The sequence below is a fragment of the Aspergillus fijiensis genome (genome assembly GCF_003184825.1).
Source record: "Aspergillus fijiensis CBS 313.89 unplaced genomic scaffold BO72scaffold_109, whole genome shotgun sequence".
Classification (NCBI taxonomy): Eukaryota; Fungi; Ascomycota; class Eurotiomycetes; order Eurotiales; family Aspergillaceae; genus Aspergillus; species Aspergillus fijiensis.
Genome location: NW_024469085.1, coordinates 1 through 27,943, shown reverse-complemented (window position 1 = coordinate 27,943; position 27,943 = coordinate 1). Strand labels below are relative to the sequence as shown.

General features: G+C 52.6%; 8 protein-coding genes across 8 annotated transcripts; 4 read left to right on the top strand and 4 right to left on the bottom strand.

The window, feature by feature from the left end:
- The first annotated feature begins 563 nt into the window (after positions 1-563).
- On the top strand, positions 564-2,052 carry BO72DRAFT_453883 (putative glycerol dehydrogenase). The gene is made up of 3 exons (XM_040946086.1): positions 564-835; positions 900-1,577; positions 1,692-2,052. Exons 1-3 carry the CDS (start codon positions 772-774, stop codon positions 1,892-1,894), a joined length of 945 nt encoding a protein of 314 aa, XP_040795233.1. The 5' UTR covers positions 564-771; the 3' UTR covers positions 1,895-2,052.
- Positions 2,053-2,077: 25 nt separating this feature from the next.
- On the bottom strand, positions 2,078-5,681 carry BO72DRAFT_21065 (uncharacterized protein). Its single transcript, XM_040939666.1, has 4 exons — positions 5,655-5,681; positions 5,540-5,586; positions 3,677-5,471; positions 2,078-3,623 (listed from the first exon to the last, which is right to left on the bottom strand). The coding sequence occupies exons 3-4, from the start codon at positions 5,463-5,465 to the stop codon at positions 2,488-2,490; spliced, it is 2,925 nt and encodes a 974-aa protein (XP_040795232.1). The 5' UTR covers positions 5,466-5,471; positions 5,540-5,586; positions 5,655-5,681; the 3' UTR covers positions 2,078-2,487.
- An 890-nt stretch (positions 5,682-6,571) lies between these two features.
- On the bottom strand, positions 6,572-10,454 carry BO72DRAFT_453881 (uncharacterized protein). The gene has a single exon (XM_040946085.1). The coding sequence runs from the start codon at positions 10,347-10,349 to the stop codon at positions 6,915-6,917; it is 3,435 nt and encodes a 1,144-aa protein (XP_040795231.1). The 5' UTR covers positions 10,350-10,454; the 3' UTR covers positions 6,572-6,914.
- Positions 10,455-11,428: 974 nt separating this feature from the next.
- On the top strand, positions 11,429-11,967 carry BO72DRAFT_21028 (uncharacterized protein). Its single transcript, XM_040939660.1, has one exon. It carries the CDS (start codon positions 11,477-11,479, stop codon positions 11,825-11,827), a length of 351 nt encoding a protein of 116 aa, XP_040795230.1. The 5' UTR covers positions 11,429-11,476; the 3' UTR covers positions 11,828-11,967.
- Positions 11,968-14,995: 3,028 nt separating this feature from the next.
- Positions 14,996-15,996, top strand: BO72DRAFT_392558 (uncharacterized protein; the record flags this gene model as incomplete). Its single annotated transcript, XM_040941905.1, has 2 exons — positions 14,996-15,245; positions 15,422-15,996. The coding sequence occupies 2 exons, from the start codon at positions 14,996-14,998 to the stop codon at positions 15,994-15,996; spliced, it is 825 nt and encodes a 274-aa protein (XP_040795229.1).
- Positions 15,997-16,184: 188 nt separating this feature from the next.
- BO72DRAFT_442474 (acyl--CoA ligase) lies at positions 16,185-18,392 on the bottom strand. Its single transcript, XM_040943511.1, has 3 exons — positions 18,046-18,392; positions 17,305-17,937; positions 16,185-17,243 (listed from the first exon to the last, which is right to left on the bottom strand). The coding sequence occupies exons 1-3, from the start codon at positions 18,143-18,145 to the stop codon at positions 16,276-16,278; spliced, it is 1,701 nt and encodes a 566-aa protein (XP_040795228.1). The 5' UTR covers positions 18,146-18,392; the 3' UTR covers positions 16,185-16,275.
- Positions 18,393-20,362: 1,970 nt separating this feature from the next.
- On the bottom strand, positions 20,363-24,408 carry pex1 (AAA family ATPase peroxin 1). Its single transcript, XM_040943510.1, has 4 exons — positions 24,210-24,408; positions 23,901-24,140; positions 23,772-23,850; positions 20,363-23,679 (listed from the first exon to the last, which is right to left on the bottom strand). Exons 1-4 carry the CDS (start codon positions 24,318-24,320, stop codon positions 20,462-20,464), a joined length of 3,648 nt encoding a protein of 1,215 aa, XP_040795227.1. The 5' UTR covers positions 24,321-24,408; the 3' UTR covers positions 20,363-20,461.
- Positions 24,409-24,682: 274 nt separating this feature from the next.
- BO72DRAFT_490682 (DNA replication licensing factor MCM7) lies at positions 24,683-27,587 on the top strand. The gene is made up of 4 exons (XM_040948146.1): positions 24,683-25,110; positions 25,163-25,293; positions 25,344-27,261; positions 27,320-27,587. The coding sequence occupies exons 1-4, from the start codon at positions 24,802-24,804 to the stop codon at positions 27,377-27,379; spliced, it is 2,418 nt and encodes an 805-aa protein (XP_040795226.1). The 5' UTR covers positions 24,683-24,801; the 3' UTR covers positions 27,380-27,587.
- The last annotated feature ends 356 nt before the right edge of the window (positions 27,588-27,943 follow it).

Here is a 27,943-nt window from a genome sequence, read left to right as displayed (position 1 = left end):
TGGTGGAACAGAAAGGCTCGCAGATGGACCACATCAGCCAACCAGAGCGTCAGCCACACTCAGGTGTAGCCCTGGAGGCTGTCTGGGCCGTGGGTGGGAACAATGCCTCTGGATTCTGGTTTCCGATGGCGGGTTTGCATGCGGGCCGTTGTTCAACCAGAGAGAATGTTTTCATTTGTCAGGGGGCCCGACCTCGATTAGGTTCACCCTTGCTGCAAGATACGATCATTGTGAGTATCTCCTGCTGTATGATGACAATAGCCCTGGTGCATATGGGCAGATGAGGCTGGTTGTTTTTCCCGCTCGTGTCTGGGATGTAACGTAGATGTTGGATTGAGGTGTGCCTGCCAAGTGCATTGTAGTGCAGGGAATGCGGGTGATAGATTGGAGAAACAAACCCCGCATTGTCATCTGTGAAGCTATTCTGCAAGCTGTCCCAGCCCTTCTTGTTAGTTATGTAAGATTCTCAGTCAGAACTGTCGGCACAAAGACGCCCGAGGGGAAGGAATAAGTGGTGGGGGAAATGCCGGGGATTGCTCCGATACTAGAGTCTAGTGCGGGGTATCTTCCTTCTGCCCCTCCCTTCTCCTCTCCTACTAGCTAAGTACTATTGTCCCTCTCGTCCTGCCACATGTTCTTTTCTTCTTCTTCTTCTTCTATTCCTCCTATTTCCATTCATTCAACTCCCTCGCAATTCGCATCCTGTCCGTGTCCCGCAGTTCGCGCCTCAAGCCCAACACCATAGCCCAAAGGAACTCATCGCAATCCACAATGGGTCTCGCCGATACGCGCTTCAAGCTCAACACCGGAGCGGAGATCCCAGCTCTCGGTCTCGGTATGCAGCCTGTGTACCTTTTGACCATTGTAACCAGACCCACTAATCCGTGAGCCCCCCCCAGGGACCTGGCAGTCCGCGCCCGGCGAGGTCGAGAAGGCCGTCCGGCACGCCATCCAGGTGGGGTACCGCCACATCGACACGGCGTTTGCGTACCAGAACGAGCACGAGGTGGGCAAGGCGATCAACGACGCGATCGCGGCGGGGGAAGTGAAACGCGAGGAGCTGTTCGTGACGACCAAGCTGTGGTCGACGTGGCACTACCGGGTGGGGGAGGCGCTGGACCAGAGCCTGCAGACCATGGGGCTGGACTACATCGACCTGTACCTGGTGCACTGGCCGGTGGCCATGAACCCCAACGGGAACCACCCGGTCGTGCCCAAGCTCCCGGACGGCTCGCGGGACCTGCACCTCGACCACCCGCACGTCGAGACGTGGAAGAGCATGGAGAAGCTGGTCGGCGCCGGCAAGACCAAGGCCATCGGCGTCTGCAACTACAGCGTTCCCTATCTGCAGGAGCTCCTGGCCCAGGCCATCGTCGTCCCCGCCGTGAACCAGATCGAGAACCACCCGGCCCTGCCGCAGCAGGAGGTCGTCGACTTCTGCAGGGAGAAGGGCATCCACGTTACCGCGTACAGCCCGCTCGGCAGCACGGGCAGCCCCCTGTTCTCCGCCGACCCCATCGTCGAGGTCGCCAAGAAGAAGGACGTCGCCCCCGCGACCGTTCTGCTGAGCTGGCACAGTATGTTCTTGCACCCGTGTCTCTCTTGCTTCAGCCCTTGCTCCTTTCTCTCTCTCTCTCCCCTCTACGTTTACAGAAGCCGATAAGCTAATCATCGAACCTCATGCTATTTAGTCGCGCGTGGCTCTTCGGTTCTCGCCAAGTCGGTGACTCCTTCTCGCATCGAGGCCAACCGCCAGCTGGTCGAGCTCGACGAGTCGGATCTGGCCACCATCGCCAAGTACACGGACGAGCTGGCTCGGACGAAGTCCTTCAAGCGTTACGTTTTCCCGCCCTTCGGTCTGGACTTTGGGTTCCCTGATAAGGTCGCCAATTAGGTACCACGATGAAATAGGCACACCCGGCGACAGTGCAGCACGTCAACTATGGTAGAAGGATTTATAGAGAGAGATATAGAAGCCATTTGGTTGGTTGATCGGTTGGTTCAGAAGAAAGAACCAAGAGTGACTAGTTGTATATGACTCTGATATATAAGACTTCTTGTATGATTGAAATGACATCTTTGATTCAATTCCGCTGTATGGTATTGTACAACAGTTGGTCTCTGTCCATTTTAACTAAAGAGGGGCTTTCCTAAACAAGAGAGTTGACATGTGTTCGTTCCATCAGCCCACAGTGAACAAACGCAGTAAGCGAGCCTTAGGCGAAAGACCTGGCACACACACCGATGAAATGATGGGAAAATGGAAAATCTCACAGCTTGGGCTAGACTTCAAAGTGTTAAACAGTTAACCAATTCAGCTCTCCCCTCGGCCTCTTGTGCATTTCTCCAGCCCAATTACACCCGATCCATCACCTCTATCTCATCAAGTCCAAGCCAAAATCACTCCTAAGACAGAGGCTCAATGAGTTCCATCGAATTCAGAAGGCAGCCAAAAGCAAACCAGGCCGAGTGGACAATGGACCGAGATCAGTTGCTGCCAGAGGCGGTGGATTCGAGCACAACTGGCAACGCAGTAGCGTTGAAGCCTACCCATACCCTGTCCACGCCGACATTTGGCGAGCCTGTTCTTGGATCCCTCGATATGACAGTCAACGTCTCTTGATACCCCAAGGCCTCAAGCTCGGGAATCATCTCCTCTTGCGACGTTGAGTGCCCGCTCCTGAGCCAAAGCAAGAGCCCCTGGAGGCGGTTGACCTCTCGCTCGAGCAGGACGGCATGTGCCATCTTGATCGACAGCAAGCCGCGGTCCCGAAGGAGTCCAAAAGCTTCCTGGAGATATGGGTACGGCAAAGATGCCAGAATCCAGGAGGCTGTGTAGTCCTCATAATCGGGCCATATGTACTCAGAATCCGTTGGAGGGGGAGTGGTCATGTTTCGCCTTGGCTTGCTGCAGTGAAACTCAAAATTGGGTGGCAGGTGGTCAACCATATACTCCAGGCAGGCCCTGACTACTTGCGGAGCCCAACTTTTCTTGAAATCCTGTGCTCCGGGCGTGCTGGCCGTGGGCGTCCCGAGCGACGGCGCCTCGAGGTCGAAGCTGATAAACGCTTTCAAGGTGATGAGGTAGTCTTCGGGCCGGATACTGTACTGCAGGATCTCGTCGATGGCCTCCCAGCTGATCATAGAGATGGTCAGTTCAATCCCAGCTTTGATGACGTCCGGAATTTGCAGACATGCTCCAGCCACGGCATAGGAGTATGCCAACTCGGCCTTGGCGCTGCCAAATGGAAACGAGAGCTCGCCGTATGTCGCCTCCGTGTATCCCAGTAACTCAATTGTTTTCTGGTGGAGAAGTTGTCCGTCTAAGAGTGGTGCACCATACAGATATTTGAGAGCCATCTCAAAACCATGCATCATGCCGACTTTCTCACCGAAGACCGCGATGATTTGGTTATACCCTTCCATGTATGCGGGGAATTTCAGTATGACAGCAAGTGACGGGCTTCGCATCATTATAAGTCGATGTGCCAGCAAGGCACAGGCAAACTCAGAGTCGCCTTTCCTCAAAAGTTCAATGCCGAAGTCACACAATATTTGGTCGCGGTAGATTCCCAGAAAATAGGTCGACAGGCTATCCGTTGTTCTTAATTCTTCGGGCGGATCTTCAATTAAATTAGCACTTCGATCTGATAACCTCTTCTGCCAGCCAACTGACCGATAACTTTTGACGTCTCACCGGCTTGTTCCTGGGCCGTATGGGCTTTGTCCTGAATAGTCTCTTCGATGTCCTTTGGTAAGCAAGAACTCGGTGCGACTGACTCGGATGCAATCTCTGATATTCCATGTTGACAATGCGACATGAAATGTAAACAGCAACATGATTTCCTAGGAGGACAAGCACAACCTGTTGATCTTGGCGTATGCACGCAACAGTTAGTTTCGAAGGAACAAATCTCCTGATCATGTTGATCACATCGCGCATTCTTGGCTTCCTGCTCGCAGATGTTGCAAACAAATGTGCAGTGCTCTTCCTCATTAGACTGCTGCTGCTCCCTTGGCGACACGCAAGCATCTTCTTCGGCAGCAACCAAGTCAGCGGGTGTCTCGGGCGATGAATTGTCATGTTCATTGTTTGGGTTCCCAATGATCCCGGGAAAATCTTCAAGTTCTGTGGAGCATGATACCAAGCTTTCGACGCTGGTCTCGGTCAACTGCGTTACTAGAATACTGTCATCCGTGGGTGACGCGGTCCGTGGCTTCGGCGCTTGCAGTTGTTGAGTGCTTTCCGTGCTTTGAGTTGTTACACATGAATTCAAGACGTCAGGATCGGGATCTTGCACCACATCGGGATTTGCTTCGGTCAATGTCACCACAAAAGTACTTGCGTCAGTGGTAGACGAACTTCGTGGCTCCGATTCTTGAAAAGAGTGAGTGCTTTCCGACTTTTGAGTCGCTGTAAGCGAATCCAAGTCTCTGGAATGTGATGCACCCACGTCATCATAGACCAAAGCCTGGCTAGCCTCGGCCGAGTCTGAACTGACGTAGGGCGGAGGTAAGGATACGATCGGGGGCTCTGTCGCTGAGAGTGTTGTGGAGCTAACATCCGAAGGCGCTGGGGAAAAACAGGACGGATTCACCGCTGTTGGAACGAGCTGAGTTCGACCGGCTTCGAAAAGGCCGGGAGGTAAAGTGGCGTATGGAGGTGGAGGAGACAGCGGCACTTGGATCTGAATGGATTGAGTCTCCGCGCCTGTGACTTGCTGCTGCGCTACCAGGCCGTCACTGTCATCAGCAGTGGAAGCAACAAGAAGAGGCAGAGTAGAGGGAGGTGAGGAAGGAGGTGGGGGAGGAGGTGAGGGAGGAGGTGAAGAAGGGGGAGGAGGAGGCGGAAAAAGAGGAGGCGGAGGAGAAGGAGGAGAAGGAGCAGCAGCAGCAGCCACCGCCGCCGCCGCCGCCGTCATCTGATGATGAGGACCACCTGACGTTTTCTTCGCGGGCTTCTTAGCCTGCCTCTTCTTTCTTTCTTTTTTGTTCAACTTCCTCTGCGCCTTTCTGGCTTGGACGACATCGGCAAACGATGCAGCAGGTTGGCCATGACCGCTCCTATCAGCGTCGTCATCGTCGTCGCTGTCCCGTTCAGCTTGAGCTGTCACCTCGGCCGTTGGGGCAGTAGGCTTTGGCGCAGCGGGCTGAGCATCCCCAGTCCTCTCCACGTCATTGCTGTCGCTCGGTTCCGAGCTCGCGACGACCGCATCAGTGAGCCGGCACATTGTCGGGTCCAAAGACTGCCGACGCGAACGACAGGGGGGTCGTGGGGGACACAAATCAAGCTCAAGGCGTCGATCAATGTCTGCTTGCAGATCGAGCGATCTCTGCCTTTGAGTTTCCTTTTCGGCTGCCGTCTTCTTCGGGCGCCAGATGTTGAAAAAGTCGTCAAAGGCCTCACTCACAAGGATATCTTCGGAGGAACAAAAGGATTGGACGCGATTGAACGCAGGATACATCACACTCTGAGCATGGTAATCAGTTTTGATCCTTCGCTCCTTAGTAGCAAAAGGACAAGCCGGGCGATGCGTACCGTTTTCCCGAGCAAGGTGATAAGAATGTCGGGTGATGAGGATAGGTCTGTATGTTGAGGTCTGGTGAGCAAAGCAGATAAAAACAGCGATAACACGGGGGGTGGTAATGCTTACTATCTGATCTGGATAGGCCGCTATCTAAAACTGATGTAAAGCAATGCTACAAGCTTGAGAAGGCAGCCTGCCTTCGTGACAGTCCGGTAACTTTTAAACTTTGAAATTCATTTGAGCGAATGGAGGCAGGTGTGATGATGGATTTTCGAGACAAGGCATGTGTGGAAGAACACTAGACAAAGGACTACTGTGCAGTCAAGAAGGACGAAGAAAGAAATAAGGATTCTGTTTACCTCACTGGCTAGTAGACAACGAGAAAGTTTCCTCTCACTGTTAACGCTGCGCAAAGTAAAGCGGGTCAAGCCTTGAAACCTTACATTGCAGCTGTTATGAGCGAAAAAAACCAACATACAGCTCGTTGAATGATATCTGTTCCTGCAAGTTACCTGCGATGACTACAGACTTAGCAATTGTTCAAGTCTGTCATTCCGATTTCTGACATCACCGAACATGAACCCTGCGTTGAGACACATGATTTTTGCCAGCTGGAGGGCATCCTATCCCTGGTACTATGTGAGGGTTTCCTCATCCACGTGACTGACAAGGTGTCTTGAATCTTTCATTCGACTCTACAGAGTCACTAAGCATCCTACTTTAAGACCTTGACTGTAAACAGCTGGACAATATCCTAAGCCTGATACTATGTGAGGGTTTTCTCGTCCACGTGACCTCAAGATGAAATAACGCATGAACCAAAAGAGCAATACAGCAACCTGATCAGTATGGAGCATTCACACTGAGTGGACAAGAAGGCTTCTGGAAAGTCTTGCCCCAACGCTTGATGGCTTGCAAATCTCCAGTGGAGTAAGGCTTCCACAAGCCTGGATGCAACGTGCAGATTTAGGATTGTCCAAAGGACGATCAACTACCAACGATACTAATACTTTAAAGATCAACAGACAGCTGAAAAGCTATGTATGAAACTTATGGTCTGGATAATTCTGGTATTGTGGCCAAATCTCGTCTAAGCAAATGTCAAGAGAGAATGGCTTTGTCTGAAGATATGACTCATAGGAAATTGGTAATGTCAATGAATGGGTAATAGACAGGAAATGAAAGTAATAATGCTCCGCTCAACGTAACGCTGTTGGTATATCATGATGGATGCAAAACCGGAATTGCTAAGGAGAGGTATCCAACATAAAGATGCAGAAGGCTAAGCCAGAACGTCAATAATACATCGTAGTCGGGGAAGTGGGTTGAGAAGGTATTGAAGGGAATGGAAGTTATGTCAGGTGTTCAGCATGGAGTTTAAGGGGTTTAAAACATTCCTCCATCCAGAGGAATTTGGGGGGGTGGGTAGGTAGGAACAGCAGGCGGATGTGTGTCAGCTAGCAGCTGGTGACGGGCCTTCGCATTCAAGTTGCCTCCCTCGCTGGAGGATTTGCGAAGCCTGGCTCGAGACTTCGGGCGCTTTTCGCCGTCGTCGGAGAAATTGCTTGTCTCCTCCATAGCCGAGTCAATTGATGGTGTATACTGAGACTCATGTCTCTCGCCTTTGAGTGCTCCCAGAATGGTTTGTGTGGTAGTCTGACGACGTCGCCGTGGATTCATCGGCGGAATTGGTGGTGTCTCCATTCCGTTACTCAAGCTGGCGCCAGGAGGAAGACCAACCGTCGGTACATTTGATGTGCAAGAAACCAATGTAGGCTCAGAGATAAGGGTCTTGTTGATTGCCCGCTTTGTAAGGCCATTGTTACCTGGTGCACGATTGAGAGCGTGATGATGTTGGTGGTTGTTACTAATAGCAGGCACCAGAGGGGAACCGTTCTCAGAATTAAGATCCAAGGGTGGTGTAGCATTGGCGGAATAAGGTGCGATGGGGGAAGGACGAGGAGCGGCACCAATCAGGGATGAACTGTTCGTTGAGAAGTAGGAAGGGCGATCGTGAAAGCTGGAGACAGCTGAGCGGCTTCCACTACGGTGCCTAGTTGAAGCAGCAGACGAGCAGCGCTCATACATGGCAGACTCGGTAGCCTCGACTGAGGGGCGGCCAGAGAAAGTGACGGATTGGATGCCATACTGATCATGATCAGGATAGGCCATTGGGTGGTGACTTCCGTGTCCAACCTCTTCCAATGTCTCTAGGCCATCTCGGTCTCGCCGCGAGCGACTTTTCGAACGACCCGATGCGTCAGACGTGGAGCGATCTCGGCGTGATCTAAAGCTGGAGTGTGGAGATGCGCCGCGGCTCCGGCTAGACTCACGGGAGTCTTCTTGGCTGCTGCGACCGAAGACGGACATTTTCGAGCGGAAAGACCTCTCGCCTGCAATGTGGGGGGTGCTAGAATTAGCATGCTTCGCGAAAGGCAGGGCCGGCCGCTCTTCCTCCTCACGCCAAGGGTCATCTGACACCAGAGCCGGAGTAGAGGCGTTGGCATAGCCCAGGCCTTTAGCACCCTTCAGATCCTGTTTGCTGAAGAGATGTTGCTTCCCTGATTTGTTTTTCAGAAAAGAGAATGCGTTCCCAGGTTTGCTCGGAGTAAAATCTGGAGTTTGGCGGCCAGAAACAGGACTAGCTGATCTGCTCTCCACCTCCGCAAAGCCCTTCAATTTTTCCTGCACCTTTCTCCGTCTCTCTGCTAGCTCGTTGGCGAACTCTTCGCGTTCGATTTGTGTCTCGGTACTCGCTTCACGTCTGTGTCTGGAGACGAGCTCATCCTGCCAATTTGCGCTATGGGGGGCACTTTTTGGATATTGCGCAGTGGTATCCGCAACTGCATTCGCCTCTACAGGCTTGGCGGGAAGGCCAGGGGAAGGAGGAGGGTAAATTGACGAACGGTCGCTGTCCTGTCGAAGGTGTGCGCGAACCAAGCCACTCAATCCCAGACCTGAGGGTCCTAGCGTAGGGGAGTCTGGCTTCTCTGGAAGATCCTGGCCGTTACTAGACTTGATCTCAACAAGATCATGCTCCGCAATTGGCTTCAGATCCCCCAAATCGGAGTACCGCACTTCAGGCAGAGGGCTTCGGTGTTCACTCGAGGGCGTAGAGGGCTTGGAAGGCGTTTCCGGTCGCAGTGCAGGGTGCAGTTCGTCTGAAGTGTACAATGTGTCACGCAAGCGCGCGCGGCCTTCATCCTCCGAATCACTATGACTCGAGTTGGTAAAGAAAGTGGCGCCGGTGGGCTTCGAAGGGGAAGCGTTCGCGGCAGACCGGCTCCCGGGGCGTTGAGCCTCACTGTAGTGCGAAGATGCCGAGCCAGGCCTCGACGTGTAGCTTGCATTCGAGAAACCGCGCGCGCGTCCAGGAAGCTCGGGCAGTTTGGTTCTTGCAGGTGGTGGGAGGGGCCTAGCCAAGGGCGGTGTGCTCCTCCCTTGGTGCATCTGTAGCTGACGTTGTTTGAATTGGCTTTCATCAAAAGTGGTCTTTGGCTTATTGAACAGGCCTGAAGCCGTAGCCTTGCCATGGTCCTCCGGCCGGAGAGCAGCCACTAAAGCTCCCCCCTCTTCACTTTCACTGAACGGGGGACTCAGCGGAGGAACACTGTACGCGGTGCTTGCAGGACTTTTGAGTCCCTTGGCGGCGATGTTCAGCGCCTCCTCTGACGATGGAAACAAAGATTCGGGGCTCGTGGGCTGGGTTGGGCTGGGGTTACTAGGAAGGGGTTCGGTGATCGTCAAGGGTTGCATTCTATCACGGAGATTTGTGGCGCTTTTGGAGAAAGCCCGGTTAAGTGGCGGGTGCTCGGGGGTCCCTGCTCTCTGGCGACTCAGGCTTTCTAGACGCTGGAGGGTAGAGGCTTGTTGATTCTGTGCACTCTGCGCCAACCCTTGCCCGTATAGACGCCTCGACTTGACTGAACCACGTTCGGATGCCATCCCCGGCATTGTTGACTTTGGTGCAGAGAACAGACCCTCGCTGACTGATGTCTGCGGCGAAGTTCCCGATAACGACTGCTCCTCTATCGACGTAGCAGCTGTTGAAGTGCGAGCATTCGCAGTAGGACCGGATGCAGTGGAAGAAAGGGTGGTGCGTTTGGCAGAGGAGACCCGGGAAAGTGCGTCTTCCATCTCGTGGGAAGGACTTCCTTGTGGGAAATCCTCCGCCATCAATTCGACGCCTTCTTTGGCATTGGGAGAGTGAAAGGCAGACGTTGTCAAATCAGGTTCATAGAGCGCACGGCTGCTCATCTGTGAACGCCCGGAGTCGGAAGCACCCAATGTTGACTTCGATGAGATCTTGTACACTTTCTGCCGTCCGCCGAACAAGTTATTGCTTTCCACTCGGCGACCTCTGCTCATAATACTTTCTTTTTGTGAAGAGTCCTCATCAGTCCCACAGGAATTATTCTCGGACACTATTGATTGGGCACGCCCTGGGGCTATCGATCGACCATCAATCGAGACCTCATCTATATCAGCTAGGAAGCCGGGATTGTGACCGAAAAGATTCAGTCGCGAGGCACGCTTGGGGAATAGAACGCTATCGTCACTTGCTTTCCCGATGATGGAATCCGGATCATCCTGCTCTCTTAACATGCTGAACCGTGCAGACAATTTTGGCATCAAAAGACTGGTGCGGAAGTCGTCGGTCGACGGTAAGGCTGAGGAGAGATCGAAATCCGATTTCTCCTCGGGCTCCTCCTTCTTAAATTTCCATGACAGCTTGGAGCTGAGTCCTATTGAGCTGCTCTCAGGGACTTCTATCACCTCCTCCTTCACCTTGTCCTTTTTATTCTTGCGGAAACGATTCATGGCGGACTGTGCGGGGGGAAATGCGCGCGACGCCGGCGAATCTCAGGGATGTGGTGTTATCGCGTCAGAGACCGGAGCAGATCGAGGGTTACGCTGAGATGGGAGACTGAGCGAAATCCATGCGTCAGACACATATGGGCTGCGGACAATATGGGGTATCCCTGTGCGTGGTTCTATAGGGCGAGTAACCTACTAGCGACTGTGGCGAAGCCGAAAGGCCGATTGAGCGTCACTCAATACACGAAGAGCTCAGCGGAGCTAGTGAGCTAGTGGGTTATTGGATGTATTTCCGGATTGTTCTTCATTCCCTGGAAGTCGAGATGCTCCGGGGAGCGTCAAAGCTCAAAATAGGCAGCGGGCAGGCGGGCGCGCAGGACTAGGTCGGAGTAGTTGTCAAATAGTGGAGTTGATGTGCAGGGTGCTAGGATGAGAGGCGGTCGCAAAAGCAATTGAGTAGCAATGTGGCGGAGGAATCTTCAGTACACAAGTTATTCTGAGAAGGCGATCGAATGGAAGGCGATGGGCATCTGCATGAGACGCAGGAATGTGGCTGCACCGTGGAAAGCGGGAGCGGAGTCGGTAGGGATGCTGAAAGTCCGGGTTGATGGCGGGTGGAGGCGCCCAGAAATGAGTGCGTCGTTTGTAGTGAGTGAATGGGATAGAATGTGACTTCAAAAGAAGGGAAGGATTCAATTGATCCCAAATAAAGGCGGACCAGCAGGTATGAAAAGAGTGTTGAAGTTGGAAAAGGGAGTGTGTAGTGAAAATGAATGAGTGGTGACTGTTCAGATGTGTCGAGAAAGAGAGAGAGAGAGAGAGAGAGGAGGGGAGAGGGAGGGAGGAGCAATCTATTGCTTCTACCTCAAAAAAGAAGGGATCTGGATTCGATCCGATCGAGTCACTCTTTCGCGCGCTCACTCTTATTTTTTTTTACCTTTTTTATTTCTTGCTCTCTTATTTTTTTCTTTTTATTTTTTCCCGGGTTTTGATTTTAATTGAATTTGGCACTAGCCGACTAGAATTGCTTCCATGGTCAAAGGACCAGTCAGTCAATTCCAATGTCATTTTATTATTATTACCGACAAGTCCAGAGCGCCGTGCTGGAGACGATCAAATTATTGGGTCCCATGGAACGCGCTTCTGCGGATCGACACGAGATGCTGTCTTTGTTTTTCACTATGGAGAGGGAACGTCGAGAAAACAAAATTGTTCGGTTCAGGATCACGATTCCTTCTTCTTCTTCTTCCTACCTACGGTGTACTGTACCTCCAAGCCAGTTTCCTTCCTGTCTCGCTTTCCTCTGCCTCTTCCTATCGAAGGGATCCCCGCCTCTCTCAATATCAATGGTAACCGGGGGTGACAGCCCGTCTGGAATATTTCGGACTTCATACCTGGATCATAACAACTCTCTAAAGTCAATAAACTGTCACGGAAACCATGGGTGTGGTCTCGGGTTACCGTACGGTACCGTCGAGTGACTATTAAGCCCCAATGCCCCTTGCAGACCCCACTCCGAATGAACCACAAATCAGATGTCCCCATTTCGGGTACAGTCTACCTAAGGTAACCTACCTTACCGTTCGTACGTGCCTTACGCCGGCTGTATTCGAAGTTGAAGTATTTGTGGGTGGGTGTCTTTTCCATCCTCCACCAGCTCATTCTCAATCGACCTACATAGCAAGTTCTCCGGAACGAAGTATGTGTTGTCGATGTGGTTGTTAACTTGCCAGTCACCACCACTCGAAGCCGAGCTGTCTATCATATCTCGTGCATTTTATTGTTCTTTCCCGCGTTGCCAAACATGGGTGCTCCAGTTGAAACGGCAATGCCTGCCAGACCTCCACTCCCACCTCTATCCAGCTGAATAACGGAGGACATTTTGTGTGAATTTACACGGCCGCGTCTGGCGGGATGTGGGCCAATCTGGGGCTGAAGGCTGAAGTGAAGGCTGAAAACCCCAAACCAGAACCCCCATCGTCAATTGCATTTCCAGTGGGACACTGGGAAGGACGACAAAGGTCTCTTTTCCCACTGCCCCCAAAACGCCTTCCGCACAAATCATCGGCAATGGCCGCCCACCCAGTCAAGCGGGAGATACTCCCGAGAGTCTCCTTTTTCACCCTGATGAGGCGTTTTTCCTAAACTATATATCATCCTGAAGCCGCCGACTGAACTGAAATCCCTCCACCGTTGTTCGGTTATTGTGATGTGTCTCCTGGATATCCGTTTCATGGCTTTTAGGCCGGTACTTTTAGCTCAGGGCACATTGGGCGCGGTTCCGGAAATTTGGACGAGCGGGACGATCACCTGGACCTTTGTCGCGGATGTTGTAGAATCTAATAGATAACTACTGTGCGGTTTTTCCAGCATAGATTGCGATACAACGACCGCTCAGTTGATGTCATCGATTAATCTATTTTGATCTTGATAATTTAGGGGGACTCGTGAGGGAGATACACAATCTCAATGAGTCGGACAGTATGACGGAGGCTGCGGTCGTCCCGCAGATACCGGACGTCAGAACATTCATTGTGTGCAGCTGCTGAAGATGTTATCACAGCGTACGGAGTACGAAGTGTGCTCCGCCGCTGAGATACCCCTGATTTTGGCTAGGAGGCACACAAGATTACAGGGATTGAAAGCGACCTCGCGTCGAATCCGGAGTGCAGATGCGACATGCATAAGATCCTGTAGGTTTACCCCTCCTTGAGGAAATCCCCAACATGGAGTCACTAATCGATCGCTCTCGAGTCTCTCGGGATTCCGGAACCATCCTTGTTGGGGAGTTAGTGTCTTTAGACAAGACCCATCCTTTGGTTCACCGAGCACCGCACGCTTCCTTTGGGACCGACTCGAGTATATGTCGGATGCAAGTCAGTTCGATATATTCAGTATCCAGTTCCGCAGGAAGATCGAAGTCCTAATGGCGATGGAGATCCGATACGTCATGCAAGTCCGTGATGGCCATGAACTTATTACTTCCACATGGCTTTCGGGTGGAGGCAGGGCGCACTTTCGCCTGTAACCACCATCTTGAAGGATATGTGTGAGAAAAATGTTTATTTCGCTAGGTGATCGTCTAGACACCCACTAACTATCCGTTGGGTAAATTAGATTGTCGTCGAGTCAGTACAGAGTACGGAGTACGTAGTGACTCTAGTGAGAGAGAAAGAATGACAGCCGTTGAATAGCCGGGACCCAAGTCTGCCCGACAGAGAAGTCCCTTGGAAACAGTCTGTGTACCGTACCGTACAATTGTGGTGGATACCCCTGACTAGGCCTGAAGAGGTGGAATTGAGGAGTGCGGTCTTAGCATGCTTAATAATGGTAATAGTCAACAGCGCGTTAGTTAACTACTGAGTACTCCGTAGTTAGTCGCAATACAAAGCGCAGTAAAAAAATTGGACGAGCAGACCAGGGACGGGAACACACACAGTAGTCTTACCGGGCTGTTCTCCGCCCACTTTAGATTAATCCTGGGCAAGGACGGGAGAGAGACAGGCACAGACAGGCACCGCCAGGCACAGACAGGTACCAATTGACCCCCAGTGGTCGCGGTTTCCAATCCAACTCCGCCGTAGCCCGTCGTCTTCCACAATCCTGCTCGAGTTTTGCGCATCATCATCATCATCATCATGAAGTCATGCTCGTAGAGGTCGTGTTGATCAAGGTTCTCCTTCACTTTATCCAAGATTCGAATGGTCAGCTTGAGGATCCAGATCAGTCCCGCTGTATCTGCGATTAATTAATCCAATCTCCGAGAGCCATGAGGGGGGAAAAATGCGTCGGACTAACGCAAGCCCGCAGGCATTCACGACTGCCGAGTAAAGCGCACAGTACACACTGTACACACACCTTTTGAGTCCTAATAACCTTCTTCCCATTATCGACATCGATCCCGCTTTATCCACATCCCCATCCTCTTGGTAATAAGGCTCCATTGAATCCACACGGTTGAGAACTCGGAGTCGAGCGTGTGCGCTCCATGGTTCTCCGGCCCTGAAGGCTTTGCGCGGGGAGAGGTCCTCTTTTCAACCATTCGGCCGGTGTTTCAGATTCGCGATGGGACCCAAACACGAGTCTTTTCACTCTCTTCAATCTCGCCTACGCCTTCACTTCTCTGGTCTAAGCTTCCAAGACGCCCTCCCAAAGAGCACGAATCTCCCTGGAATAGCTAGTCATTGAGTCGACGCAAACAAGTGATAAATGCGACTGAGGAAGCCAAAGCCACGTGGAAAATTTGAGTTCTGGCTGATTCCCAGCTGGTCCCTAAGGTTCATCAAGGGGGAGTTTGCAGGGTGATGCTGCCATGGAAATGTGCGATAAGAGAACGCGGCTCCTTGCAGTGCCTGAAACATTGTGTTGCTTGACTGACTGACTGATTGATTGCTGAATGCATTGAATGCACTGTCAACGCTTTTCAACAAGTCAAGGGTACCTTAGCTAATCACAGCCAACTTGACTATGACGCAATCCTCGACTTTCCCTCCATGAATTACTAATCTAATGGGCTCCAGCTCCAACAGCCTACTGCTCGCGCCGCACATTCATGAAGACAGCAACCCACAGGCTTTCTCATTTTACTGGTTAATCCAGTACTCAGCATTAGACAAACACTTCAATCTTCAATAACAAGCATTGTCATCATGCAAGTCCTACTCCTTGGTGGTCACGGCAAAGTAGCCCTCCATTTGACCCCGCTCCTCCTCGCCCGCTCTTGGAACGTCACCAGCGTCATTCGTAATCCAGAGCACGAAAGTGAAATTCTCGCGCTGGGCAAAGGCGCCAAGGGCAAACTCAACGTGCTTCTCTCCAGCTTGGATGATGTGAAGAGCGAAGGAGATGCCAAGAAAGTCCTCGACGCCGTTGATCCGGACTACGTAGTCTGGTCTGCAGGTACGCCCTCGCGTTTGGAATCGGACAATGAAACAATTACACAACGAAACTGCAGCCCCATCCAACCATGCAGGTCTTTGCTTTCACACCCTCAAACTCTCTCACAGACGAACTCCCCAGTTTCATTTGATAGCAGCTATACACTGACTCCTTTTTCCCCTTGGGAAAACCCAAAGGCGCCGGCGGCAAAGGTGGTCCCGCCCGCACGCAGGCGATCGATGAAGTCGCCGCGAAACATTTCCTGACGGCCTCCTTCGCCCGCCCCCGAGTGACCAAATTTCTCCTGGTGTCCTGGATCGGCAGCCGACGCAACCCGCCCAGCTGGCTCTCCAACGACGACTGGGCCGGCCTCCAGAACGTCTTCCACAACGTCCTCCCCGCATACGCCAAGGCCAAGCTCGAAGCCGACGAGTACATGACCGCGCTGGCCGCACAACGCAAGAAGCTCGTGGCGGCCGGCGCCGCGCAACCCCTGCAGGCGATCAACCTGCGGCCGGGCACGTTGACCGATACCCCCGCGACCCGCAAGGTCGATCTCGGCAAGACGAGGAAGGGCGTGGATAACGTCACCAGAGAGGACGTGGCGATCGTGGCGGATCTGCTCTTGGCCCGGGACGACACGGACGGTTGGTATGATCTTCTGAATGGGGAGGAGGGGGTGGAAGAGGCTGTCGAACGAGTGGCGAGTGAGAAGGTTGATGCGGTCGAAGGTGAGGATGTGGAGGGTATGGTGAAGAGATTTGGTTTGTGAGCATGCTTCGGCTCGTTTTGCCCCATTCATTGAGGACTTGGGGTATGTCGGGTATAATACGCAGAGATATTCAAATGACGTTACTCGAGGACAGTTGATCCCTTGAACAACGAGCAACATATTGACAGGCTACACTCGGAACTAGATATTTGGCACATCATAAATTATCTAAAGATGTATGAACATCACAACAGAGTCTATCTACACAAACCGCCCAAGCACGCCCGCAAAAAGAAGGAAACCAAACGAACCCGTACGTCATGAAAACTTCCAACCACCTCACAACTTCGCTTTGGGTGCCGGCGCGCCTGCACCAATTCCCTCTTCTTTCGCTTGCTTCTTCAACAACCGCCGCAGGATCTTCCCGCTTGCACTCTTCGGAATCTCCTCCACGAAGCGCACGCCGCCGCGCAGGCGCTTGTGATAGGCGACTTTGCCATGCAACCACTGGATGATATTCGCAGCCTCCTCGTCCGCCGACACCCCAGAGGCAAGGCTCTTCGCGCTCCGGACCACATACGCGAGGGGCACCTCGCTGCCATGGGCTTCGCTCTCGATCCCGATGACGGCGACATCGTCGACCGCCTCGTTGTCCACGAGGATCCCCTCCAGCTCCGCGGGCGCCACCTGGAACCCCTTGTACTTGATCAGCTCCTTGACGCGGTCGGTGATGTAGAAGTTCCCCTTCTGGTCCTGGTACCCGACATCACCGGTGCGGAACCAGCCATCGGCCGAGAGGCAGTCCGCCGTGGCGGCCGGGTTGTTGTGGTAGCCCAGGAAGACGTTGGGCCCGCGCATGTACAGCTCCCCGACCGCGCCGGCGGGCACCTCCTGCGGCTCCGAGCCGTCCTCCGGCATGGTCATGTACTTGGCCTCGAGATTCGGGAGGAGTTTTCCTACGGCGCCGATGCTGGTGCGCCACTCCTCCCAGGGCTGCGTGTGGGTCGTGGGGCTCGTCTCACTCAGGCCGTAGCCCTGTTTGATCCCGCACTTGATGCGCGCGTAGACGGCTTCCACCAGTTCCTGGGTTAATGGGGCGGCGCCCGAGTTCATCATGCGCAGGCTGGAGAGGTCGTACTTGTCCACGATCGGGTGTTTGCCGAGCAGGAGGACGACCGGGGGCACCACGTAGCTGAATGTGATGCGGTAGTTCTGGACGTGGGCGCACCATTTCTCGAGGTCGAATTTCTGCATGACCACGAGGTGGAGGCCTTTGTAAAGGGTTTGGTGGACGAGGCAGGTGAGACCTGTTTTGGTTTTTGTTTGTTTAGAGGGGAAACTGTACGCGGGAAAACAAGGGAAGCGCACCGTAGATGTGGAAGAATGGCAAAAAGGCAAGGACACGGTCACCCCGGCCGTCGACCCCATTCCATGTCAAATTGCCGGCCTCGCCGGATGAAAGCTGCAGAACGTTGGCGACGATGTTGCGATGGGAGAGCATCACGCCCTTGGGAACACCCGTGGTACCGGAGGAGTAGACCAGGAAGGCAAGGTCGTGGGAGGGGTCGATCTTTGTTTTCCGGTATCGAGTTGCGCCGGACAGGTTGCGAATGGAGGTGAAGTGTTTGAACTTTGCTTGCGGGTCGCGCTCGTCGCCGATCAGGATGATCCTGTCGTGGGGGATCCCCGCTTCCTGGGCCGCGATTGTTGCAACCGAAAGCAGATGGTATTGTGTCACCAGCCCTTTCGCGCCCGAGTTCTTCAGCTGGAAGGCCAATTCTTCTGCTGTGTAAGCTGGGTTGGACGGAGAAACAACTCCGCCCGCCCAGTGCGTTCCCCATGTCACTGCCGGGGTGTCGATGCTATTAGGGGTGAATAGAGCTAGGACATCTCCCTTGCGCCAATCGAACATGGCCTTGAGACCTTGTCCGAAGGCCAGTGCGGTATCTCGGACACCCTGGTAAGTGTAGGTTCGCTTGGTATCGGCATCTTCGTAGATTACTAGATTGCTATCAATTATGAAATGCTCGTACAAGTGGGAAGAGTAGAGTGCAGGCAGATAACAGACAAGATAGGACTTTTTTTGGTGAGAGATAGATCACAACATACCTTTATCATCCGGATACTCTCGGTCTTTGCGCTCGAAGAGAAACGTCCAAATATCGACGTTGGGTATTTCCACCGACGGGTAGAGTGAGGAGACGGGCATGGCGACAATGCGGGGAAAGGCAAATAAGAACTGTGTCAGGAATGTTGCAGTGAGAACAGAGATAAGGGAGTGAGGGAAGAAGTGATGAAGTTATGGGGTAAGGGGAGATCTAAATTGTTCTGAATGCAAGGATGAAAGATGGGGAAGACGCCGAAGGAGATTGGGATGAACAGGATACCCATTGTTAAGGTAGGCAAGTGATCGGCCCTCGGCATGACGGCGGACTGATAGGAAAGGTTTGGTCGAGTTGGAGACGGCGCGAATAACCGTTGTATCTCCGCAATCCCCTTCCAGCCTCGGTCTTCCCCAACAATCCCCTTCCACAAGTGGCCTGCGGTGCTCAATGAGTCTGCCACACCATACTATTAAAATTCAAATAAGTGCTAAGCCTCAACGTACACATCAGATATGTTCGACTTCACATTCTTAATGGAAAACAATGTGATCGATCAACATACTCAGCTGTTGTTTACTACTTGAGTACATAAGAAGTACTGTAAGTCTGCGCCAAGCTTTACCGGCGCCCGGGGAGGAGAGGGGCGCTGACTCAGCTGTTTGTGGGGTTGGGGTTTTTTGCCTCTCAGCTTCGGGAAGACGGCACAGTGCATACAGTACTCCGTACACATGATCATATTTGTCCGTTCTTTTCTTCTGTTGGTAGATAAGGTGGCCATCCATTGGTTGCCACCAGCAGGTACAATGTAAGGGATCAACCATGTGTGGTTATTACTGGCCTGCTAAGACTAAACATTCATACTTGGTGCTCGAGGTTCTCTTCTGGCATATATATGTCAAGTTGCTAAGGCATCATTATTGAAATAGTCTTATGAATCTAGCCTACCAGTAGACCCACAGACAATTCAAATAGCAAAGCTAGTAGATGTTGAGCTCGAGAATCAAAACCTTGAAAATCCGTTCACCCAGTGATGACGACTTGGACGTCACAAGAGCGCATTGGGCCATACTCGTCGTGACGATGGTTACATCGAGGCTGATCCGGACGGCCCACTATTCTAAATATAACCTTGATACCACTTTCTCAATTGCTCTCTACGGAGAAGAGTATGGTCGCCGGTATGACACTGATCGTATTGCAGATGTTAAGCATCGCAAAGGGCTCACTGCCAGGGCCAAATAGTCAGGACTGTGCTAACATCCAGCAGAGTAGCCCAGGGCCAGAGTCTCGTCGCCGACGATGCACGAGAAGTTGGAAGAACAGAAAAACAGAAAGGAAAGGGACCGTTTATCACTAACCAGTCAGTAATCTCAACTACTCCATCGAGCACAATTTAATCTACTCGATCGTCCATGTATCAAGGCATTGAGACTATATACTTTACAGCTTAAAGTACTACTTATTGGAAAACGGAATCGAGTAGAGAATATAGAGCAGCTAATATGAAGTTTTTGACTAGGCCATCATAGACTACTCCGTACTGTATGTACCAAAGCATTTCCCGTAGCAGCGCAGAGGGACAACCTGGAAGCTCTCAGCGCTTCTGCTAAAGGTGCCCCTCACGAGCCCCGCCGCCTGGCTTCTCACTGGGAGACGCCGGTGGTACGGTACTGGGACTTTAGGGCTCCTTGACCCTAGACTACCCCAAAGACGAACTTCCAACCGCCCAACCTAATGAACCAAGTTTACTGACATCTTCCTCTCATTGCCCGCAGTCCAAGCTGCAAAGAATATGGTTTGCCTCCTCTGGGCTACCATCGGCGTCAAGAATCGACCCGATGACTGTGAAAGATGAAAACAATATATGCACAAGATTTGAACTATGTCGCAGGCATCCTGAAGAAGTGCTTTTCTGGTGGCCATCAGACAAGGCCCAACAGCCAACAACCATTATGGGCGGCCACACATGAGGCACCTGAGCCATTTTTTGGTGTTCACAGACCGCCGGCACCCGGCGGCAGCCCTCGCTTAGTTATCCAATCAGAGATAGCCTTCACTAGCGGTGTTCGCTATATAATCTGTTGAAATGTAACTCTGATGCCTTCGGGCATTTGGTCAATTTGAAACGATACAGAGAAGATTAGCATGGCCCCTGCACTAAGGATGACACGCTCAATCAAAGAGAAGCTACCAGTTTTTTTGCGAATATTTACAGACCTCTTTTTGGAGGTACGAGCTACTATATTGAACGCATGTAGGTTGGGGGTTCGAATCCGGCCGCTTCCGCGGGCGATCCTTTTTATCTCCTGAAACTGAACTGCAACTAAACACCGTGACAATGACTCTCGTATATACATTGAACTAGACGTGATATACATAATAGCTTCTCCCCACAGCTTCTGTGATGATAGAATCTGTCATCACATCAAGCTGGTGCGACCTCCGATTTCTCGTCCACCCTCGCCAGTAGGCATCTCTCCGTTGCGCCCAAAGATAAATTCACGGTAGATAGCTTCCAAGCGTCGCCGTTCAGCATCACTCAGAGAACTGCGTGTGGTTTTCAGCGATCGCTCCATGTGCTCCCACCGGACAACGATCTCCTCTCGAGGTTCGTCCTGAACGGACGACCCGTTGGTCGGTGCGCTGGCCATCCCTTGCTCCTGCTGTCGCAGGCGACGGCGAGCGCTCTTCATCGCTTCCAGCTTGGAGGCGATAACAGCGGGTGGAGGCATCGACACCGACCCCGCGTGCTGCTCGGATGCGGAATAGAGAAATTGAATGAATGACTTGCTGGTAGCGCCGCTGGCATCTGTGGAGGATGGTTTCGTAGTGCCATTTTTCGTTGACTGCGTGTCGTTTGCTGAGCGGTCGCCGAGAGCGTCATGCACGGCCTCGAGGTGAGCGTTGTAGACGACGGCTTGCAGATCAGCGCCGGAGAAGCCCTCGGTACGGGAAGCGACCTCGTCAAGTCGCGCAGCGACCTCCTCGTCCATTTTGAGCTTCTCGCTCACAGCGCGAATAATGTCAAGTCGATCTGGGTGGTTGGGCATATCGCAGATCAGGGACTTATCGAGACGACCGGGACGCAGTAGGGCAGGATCGATGAGGTCAGGCCGGGAAGTGGCCGCGAGCACATACACTCCCGAGAGACCTTCTGCACCATCCATCTGTGTGAGAAGTTGGTTCACGACGCGATCAGTAACTCCGGTGGAGTCGTGGCCACGCTTCGGGGCGATGCTGTCGAATTCGTCGAAGAAGAGGATACAGGGTCTGGCGGCTTGCGCTCGTTCGAAGAGATCACGAACACTCTTTTCACTAGCACCAATGTATTTGTTCAAGATCTCCGGACCCTTTACGCTTATAAAGTTAAGGCCACACTCTCCCGCAACCGCGCTGGCGAGAAGTGTCTTTCCGCAACCCGGGTATCCGTAAAGCAGCAGGCCTGATCTGAGGCGTAGAGGGCATTGGGCGAAAATAGGCGCGTACTTGGTGGGGTATTGAAGCGTCTCCAGAAGCATCTTTCGAGTCTCGGTCAAGCCACCAATGCCGGAGAAGGTAGTAGTAGATGAGGTGAGCGTCACATTGCGTAATGCGGCAGGGGTAAAGCCCTTGATCGCGTTGTCAAAATCATCAGCACCAAGGGCGATCGACTTTGAAGAAGACAGAGAACTCTGAACACAACGTATGAGGGCCTCATTGCGGGCACGAGACAATAGCAGAACCAAATCACCTGGCATAAACCCATCTGTCTTGCCAGCCAGCTCTAAAAAGTCCACATCCCGCCCAAGCACAAAGCCATCCGCACCGGCGGAACTTGGCCGACTCCCAGAGTTTGAAGGATCGAGCCACGAATCATGGGTAGAGGTGCTGGCGTTTCGCGCATGTCCATTGATGTGAGGGAAGGAGTCTCTGTCCTGCATTGTGAGTTGCTCGAGCACCTTGCGTCGTCCTTCCTTATCAGGAGCCCTGAGATGTATTATTTCCCGGACCACATGGCCGCCGATAATGACGTTGTTCAAGGACTCCTTCGACTGGGCTGTTGCCAGAAGCACCACAGAAGAGTTCATTGAGCAATAGTCGCGGACCATGGAACATATCACTTCGCTATTTTGTCGGCTGCGACCATTGTCACTCCCCACCTGCAATTCCGTTTCCACTGGACACAGTTTGTCAAGATCATCCAGGATCACAACAGACTGTCCTCCGAGCCGAGCACACCAAGAAGCAGACATAAACAAACGATTCAAGGTTTCCTTGATGTTGGAGATCCGCGTTTCATCCGTTACGAGCTTCCGGCAGGAAAAATATTTGACGTTGAACAAGTAGTCCCGTCGGACATGGTGGGCCAAGAGATGACTCAATGAGGTCTTGCCAGAACCAATACTACCAGTAAGTAAAACAGAAGATGACTTGGTCAAGTTGTCCAAAGCTTGCGATATAACCTTGTCAATCCCGACGAGTTCGGGGACATCGGCCGGGATCATTTCATCAGGTGGGTTAGCGGACGAGCCCGGCTCGGCTGGACGTGCTATTTCGGCTTGTACGTCAAGTGATAGTTTGGCTTCAGAGCCAACGAGCCATCCAGTCCCTGGCTTGGCTGTATCCGAGCCAGCCTTCAATGGAGGGTCGAAGCGAAGAATAGCGCCATCGAAGACGGTGCCTGTAGGTTTGTAGTCCGCAGCGGGCAGTATCATTCCATCTGTGAGTGGCCCCGCCAGGAGCCCCTCGTTCAACCCGGAGGTCCCATATATGAGTTTGATGCGCTCAGCCAATGCATCTCTTGCCGCCGCTGTGTCAGACCCAAATTTCAAACCGTCCTTTCTCCTCGACGTATCGCTCATAAACGGATACACCTTGATCGTCTTCACAGCTGAGCGTTGCAGCGGTGGAGGAGCTGCCTCCACGCGAACAATACCTCCCATTAAGCCTTCCGCCCCTAGAGCAGTGCATAGTAAGGAGGAAATGGCAGCATGCTGAGTGTCCGGAGCGTCAATCCAGGGAACCAGCTTGGCCACTAACTTGGTTGTTGGTGTTCCGGCTTCGTTCGCCTTTTGCTCTGCTTGGTCTATTTGTTGCTGTGGATCAAGCGGCGCTTTGAGACCGGAGGGTTGCACGACGGAAACATAAGCCCAGGTGGCTCCGCGAAGCTCATTTGTCGCTAGGATGTCAGGATCTACCCAGATACGGAAGCCATCATTCGCATCTGTCTCTGCCTCATCATCGAAGAATTGCTCCGACAGATGACGTTCAACTCCTCTGAAGAAGAGCGAACCTCTGCTTGTGGGATCGGAGCGGCTGCTCTTTGGCCGCACCGTGCTCCCGCTACTTCGTCCACCCACACTTTTCCGGCTGCTGCCAGCGACGCTGCGATTGTCACCGCGAGACCCCCTGTTAGCCTTGGGTCGGGCTTTTGGAGCAACGATAACTTCCGCATCTGGTGCTATCTTCGCAAACGGCGAGGTGTTAGGAGGCGCGGGCGTCATAGACGTGATAACGATATTCGCAGTTGAGGTCGGTGACAGGTGTAGTGCAAGGGGATGCATGTGTTCTGACTGTGTTGTAGTATATGCAGGATTTGGTAGAGCGCGGATCTGCGATAGGAGATTAAGCTCCAAGAATATAGCGTGGAGTTCGATAACTATGTGACGGCAGGCTCAATGTCAGCTAGCGGGTCTGATGTGAGGGCAATTCGGGGGGGGGGGGGGGGGGGGCAATGGAGAGCAATCATACTTTCCCAGTCTTCTGGTGTCAGCGGCTCAATGTTGATGGTATGAGCTACTGGAGGATCAAGATGAATATAGATTCCGACCTGCTATACATTAGAACTGCGAGCACTAACAGGGCCGAGGGCACATTTACCTTCTGTCCATCCGCCAATCCGAGGACTCGGCCGAAGGTGGTATCCAACTCAACAGTAGAAACTTCCTGCTCCCTAGCAGCAGAGCTACTATTGATACCATCTCTTCCAACGACAGGAGCAAGCTTGCGCTTGCTGGGCATACCCGTCCAGCCTAAGTAGCATGAGCGATGCGTGGAGTTGCTATTGCTCTTTCCAGCAGCTGGCCGGTATTGGAGCTCGACGATCACATTCTGCGCAGCCTGTAGACCTTGGCTTTAGAATCACTATGTCGCGCCGAGTAGCTCGCAGCGAGAGAGATGGTAGCTTACTGTGTTGGCATTGACCAGCAGTGCGACCAACGACGGCGGGAGATTGACCAGGCAGTTCTTCAGAGGCACCAAAGACACTTCGGCGGTGGTGGAGGGCTTTCTAGGCGCCATTGTTGCGCGCTAAAGAGCAGACTTCAAATTTTGTGTGGAGGAGAGAACAGGGTCGATCTGAGATGACTTGAATAATCCCAGATTGACAAGTGCGCAACATTAACCCCGGACTTCGTCGCTCATTGACTCCGCAAGCTCGCCGTTCGCCGAGGCCGGCCCGCCTTGAGCACTCGGGCCGAGGGTTAATCCCTTCCGACACACGTGCCCCTCCGCTAGAGCGAATTGGGCCTAGCAGGTAATGTAGAGTCCGAGACACGAAAAGACGCGTCGCGACGTGTCGACGCTCTTTGCTATTAAGACCTAGTTTGGCCTAGTGCCAATCTCACTGGCCCCAGCGACGAGAGCTGCCAAGACAACCACCACAGCAACCGCCCGCCTTCTTTTCACCACCACACGGTCCATGCGAATTTGCCTAGCCACTACCTGCTTCACTGTGCCAGCTATTGAATTGATTGAACCTGGCTAGTGCCTTTGTCGCATAATGTCTTTGCTCACCTACAACGTTCATGTCGATTATGAGGCGCAATTGGAGGGATTCAAGGACTTTCTGAAGCATTTCAAGAGCTTTGAGTCGGCGTCCGAGTCTGCCGCGACCGAAGCCATTGAAGACCTCAACCTCGAAGAGGATGGCACCAGCGACGAATATGATTTTATGGATGATGTGGAGGATGGCGCACCGCGGCCTGGCCGCAGACGACGAGAGCCAAAGCTCAAGTATATGCAGCTGTTGCAGGACGTCGCTGACCGAGAGCGCACGAATATTCTGATCGAATTGGACGACCTAGCTACTGTAAGGGCTCGAATTATCACGACTACTCCAGACATCTCTAATGTCAAACTAGTACGAGAAGTCTCTTCCCGATGATACAGACTTGCGCCTTGTCGAAAGTGTGCAAAAGAACACTCATCACTACATTGAGCTTTTCTCGCGGGCGATCGACGATCTCATGCCCAAAGAGAGCAAGGACATCACGTATGCCAGCCCGTGTTCGCTCAGGTTGTAGCACTGCTGATAGTTCACAGGTTCAAGGACGATGTGCTCGACGTGATCATGTCCCAACGTGAAAAGCGAAACGAAGCCATGCTGATGGCGGCAGAAGCCAACGCAGATGCAGAGGCTGCCGACTCGATCTTTCCTCCTGAACTGACTCGTCGCTACACGGTCAACTTCAAACCCCTCACACCCTCCGGATCGAGCACCGACCGTCAGTCCAAGGCTATCGCAGTGCGCAATGTGCGTGCAGAACATATTGGTAGTTTGATCACAGTCCGCGGTATCACGACTCGTGTCTCGGACGTCAAGCCTGCCGTTGAGATCAATGCTTATACGTGTGATCGCTGCGGAAGTGAAGTGTTCCAACCAGTCACAACCAAGCAATTCCTTCCGATGACAGAGTGCAAATCGACGGAATGTCAAACAAATCAGTCAAAGGGGCAGCTGTTCCTTTCCACACGTGCCTCGAAGTTCGTTCCGTTTCAAGAAGTCAAGATCCAGGAGATGGCGGACCAGGTGCCCGTGGGCCACATCCCTCGTACCATGACCGTCCACTGCCATGGAAGCCTTACTCGCCAGCTGAACCCTGGAGATGTTGTTGATATTGCGGGTATCTTTCTCCCTATACCCTACACTGGGTTCAGGGCTATCCGTGCCGGTCTCTTGACCGATACCTACTTGGAAGCCCAACACATTACCCAGCACAAGAAGTCCTACCAAGATACTGCCATGGACAGTCGCACTCTTCGCAAGATCGAACAGCACCAGAAGTCCGGAAACATGTACGAATATCTGTCGCGATCGATTGCACCGGAGATTTATGGTCACCTTGACGTCAAGAAGGCATTGCTTTTGCTCCTCATTGGTGGTGTGACTAAGGAGATGGGCGACGGTATGCACATTCGTGGTGACATCAACATCTGCCTGATGGGTGACCCTGGTGTTGCCAAATCTCAGCTGCTCAAATACATTTCCAAGGTCGCCCCTCGAGGTGTCTATACTACGGGTCGTGGTAGCAGTGGCGTTGGTCTTACGGCTGCGGTCATGAGAGATCCTGTAACCGACGAGATGGTCTTGGAAGGCGGAGCCCTTGTCCTGGCCGACAATGGTATTTGCTGCATTGATGAATTCGATAAGATGGACGACTCCGATCGCACCGCTATCCACGAAGTGATGGAGCAGCAGACCATTTCTATCTCTAAGGCAGGAATTACAACCACCCTCAATGCTCGGACCTCTATCTTGGCCGCAGCTAACCCGCTTTACGGCCGATACAACCCGCGGGTGTCTCCTGTTGAGAACATTAATCTGCCAGCTGCACTACTCTCTCGTTTCGATGTGATGTTTTTGATTCTTGATACCCCTTCACCCGATGCAGACGAAGAGCTTGCCAACCATGTGACATATGTTCACATGCACAACAGACACCCCGAAACCGAGGATGCAGGCGTCATGTTCACGCCCCATGAGGTCCGCCAGTACATCGCCAAGGCGCGGACCTACCGACCGGTTGTTCCATCCTCTGTCTCGGATTACATGGTGGGAGCGTACGTGAGAATGAGGAAACAGCAGAAGAAGGATGAAGACGAACGGAAGCAATTCTCCCACGTCACCCCCCGTACTCTGTTGGGTGTTGTCCGTCTGTCGCAGGCCCTGGCTCGTCTGCGCTTCAGCGATGTCGTCGTCATTGAGGATGTCGACGAGGCGCTGCGTCTGATCCAGGTCAGCAAGGACTCCTTGTCCAGCGATGGCCAGTCGGGTCTGGACCAGAGCCCTAGCAGCAAGATCTACCACCTCATCCGCAGCATGTGGGAGAGTGGTGCTGCGGCGGTCGGCGACGGTGAGGAGGGTGAACTCAGCATGAGACGGATCCGCGAACGCGTGCTTGCGAAGGGTTTCACCGAGGACCAGCTTACAATGGCTGTGGATGAGTATGAGAATCTGAATGTGAGTTCCCCCCGGGTTCAATTTACTACAGTCTTAGTGTACTGATTATTCCGTTCAGGTCTGGCAACTTGTGGGTGATGGCAGTCGTCTGCTTTTCGTCGATACCATGGATATGTGAGCAACGGAGAGGAAGTGATTTTTATCGACCTGGGTGGGATGGGTTTCGGGTGTTTTTGATTTTCGATTTGCTTCTGGTCGGACCATCGTTTCGTATCTGGGAGACGTGCCGTGCTTGAGGGTTGGTAGCTAGAAATCGGATTGGTGTTTTTGGTGTACAAGACTTCATGTTTCGAAAGTGTTAGGATAGCATAATATTTGAGCAATCTACGATGACTAGCATGCGCGTCTTCCTTTGGGTATTTTGCTCATCAGTTTCTGTCTCGGATGAGATGAAAGGGTTCAACAGAAGATTCTCAAACAGACCCAAGAGAATGGTCCCAACTCAGATAAATCCCAAAAGGACTTCACAGTCGCACCATCAGTAATGCGTATATAGCACTTCTACCAAGGGAATACAGAGTCCTATCAAGCTTGTCCAAAACACATCAAGTCACAACTATGATCCCCCCGGCCCTTCCCCTTGATATCCAAGATCATAAAACCAGCCCCCCTCTCCCTTCCCCAAAAAGACCCCCCATCATCACCAGTTACAGCACCTTCCCCTCATCTCATCCCGCCCCCC

Coding starts and splice junctions, on each gene's coding strand:
- pex1 (XM_040943510.1), bottom strand. CDS start 24,320: ATGGCGCCTAGAAAGCCCTCCACCACCGCCGAAGTGTCTTTGGTGCCT. Junction 24,141..24,209: donor TGCTGGTCAATGCCAACACA/GTAAGCTACCAT, acceptor CAAGGTCTACAG/GCTGCGCAGAATGTGATCGT. Junction 23,680..23,771: donor GACACCAGAAGACTGGGAAA/GTATGATTGCTC, acceptor GCCGTCACATAG/TTATCGAACTCCACGCTATA.
- BO72DRAFT_490682 (XM_040948146.1), top strand. CDS start 24,802: ATGTCTTTGCTCACCTACAACGTTCATGTCGATTATGAGGCGCAATTG. Junction 25,294..25,343: donor AAAGAGAGCAAGGACATCAC/GTATGCCAGCCC, acceptor GATAGTTCACAG/GTTCAAGGACGATGTGCTCG. Junction 27,262..27,319: donor ATGAGTATGAGAATCTGAAT/GTGAGTTCCCCC, acceptor TATTCCGTTCAG/GTCTGGCAACTTGTGGGTGA.
- BO72DRAFT_21028 (XM_040939660.1), top strand. CDS start 11,477: ATGGAACGCGCTTCTGCGGATCGACACGAGATGCTGTCTTTGTTTTTC.
- BO72DRAFT_453883 (XM_040946086.1), top strand. CDS start 772: ATGGGTCTCGCCGATACGCGCTTCAAGCTCAACACCGGAGCGGAGATC. Junction 836..899: donor GATCCCAGCTCTCGGTCTCG/GTATGCAGCCTG, acceptor AGCCCCCCCCAG/GGACCTGGCAGTCCGCGCCC. Junction 1,578..1,691: donor CGTTCTGCTGAGCTGGCACA/GTATGTTCTTGC, acceptor CATGCTATTTAG/TCGCGCGTGGCTCTTCGGTT.
- BO72DRAFT_453881 (XM_040946085.1), bottom strand. CDS start 10,349: ATGAATCGTTTCCGCAAGAATAAAAAGGACAAGGTGAAGGAGGAGGTG.
- BO72DRAFT_21065 (XM_040939666.1), bottom strand. CDS start 5,465: ATGTATCCTGCGTTCAATCGCGTCCAATCCTTTTGTTCCTCCGAAGAT. Junction 3,624..3,676: donor TGAGACGTCAAAAGTTATCG/GTCAGTTGGCTG, acceptor ATTTAATTGAAG/ATCCGCCCGAAGAATTAAGA.
- BO72DRAFT_442474 (XM_040943511.1), bottom strand. CDS start 18,145: ATGCCCGTCTCCTCACTCTACCCGTCGGTGGAAATACCCAACGTCGAT. Junction 17,938..18,045: donor AGAGTATCCGGATGATAAAG/GTATGTTGTGAT, acceptor ATAGCAATCTAG/TAATCTACGAAGATGCCGAT. Junction 17,244..17,304: donor GCCATTCTTCCACATCTACG/GTGCGCTTCCCT, acceptor AAACCAAAACAG/GTCTCACCTGCCTCGTCCAC.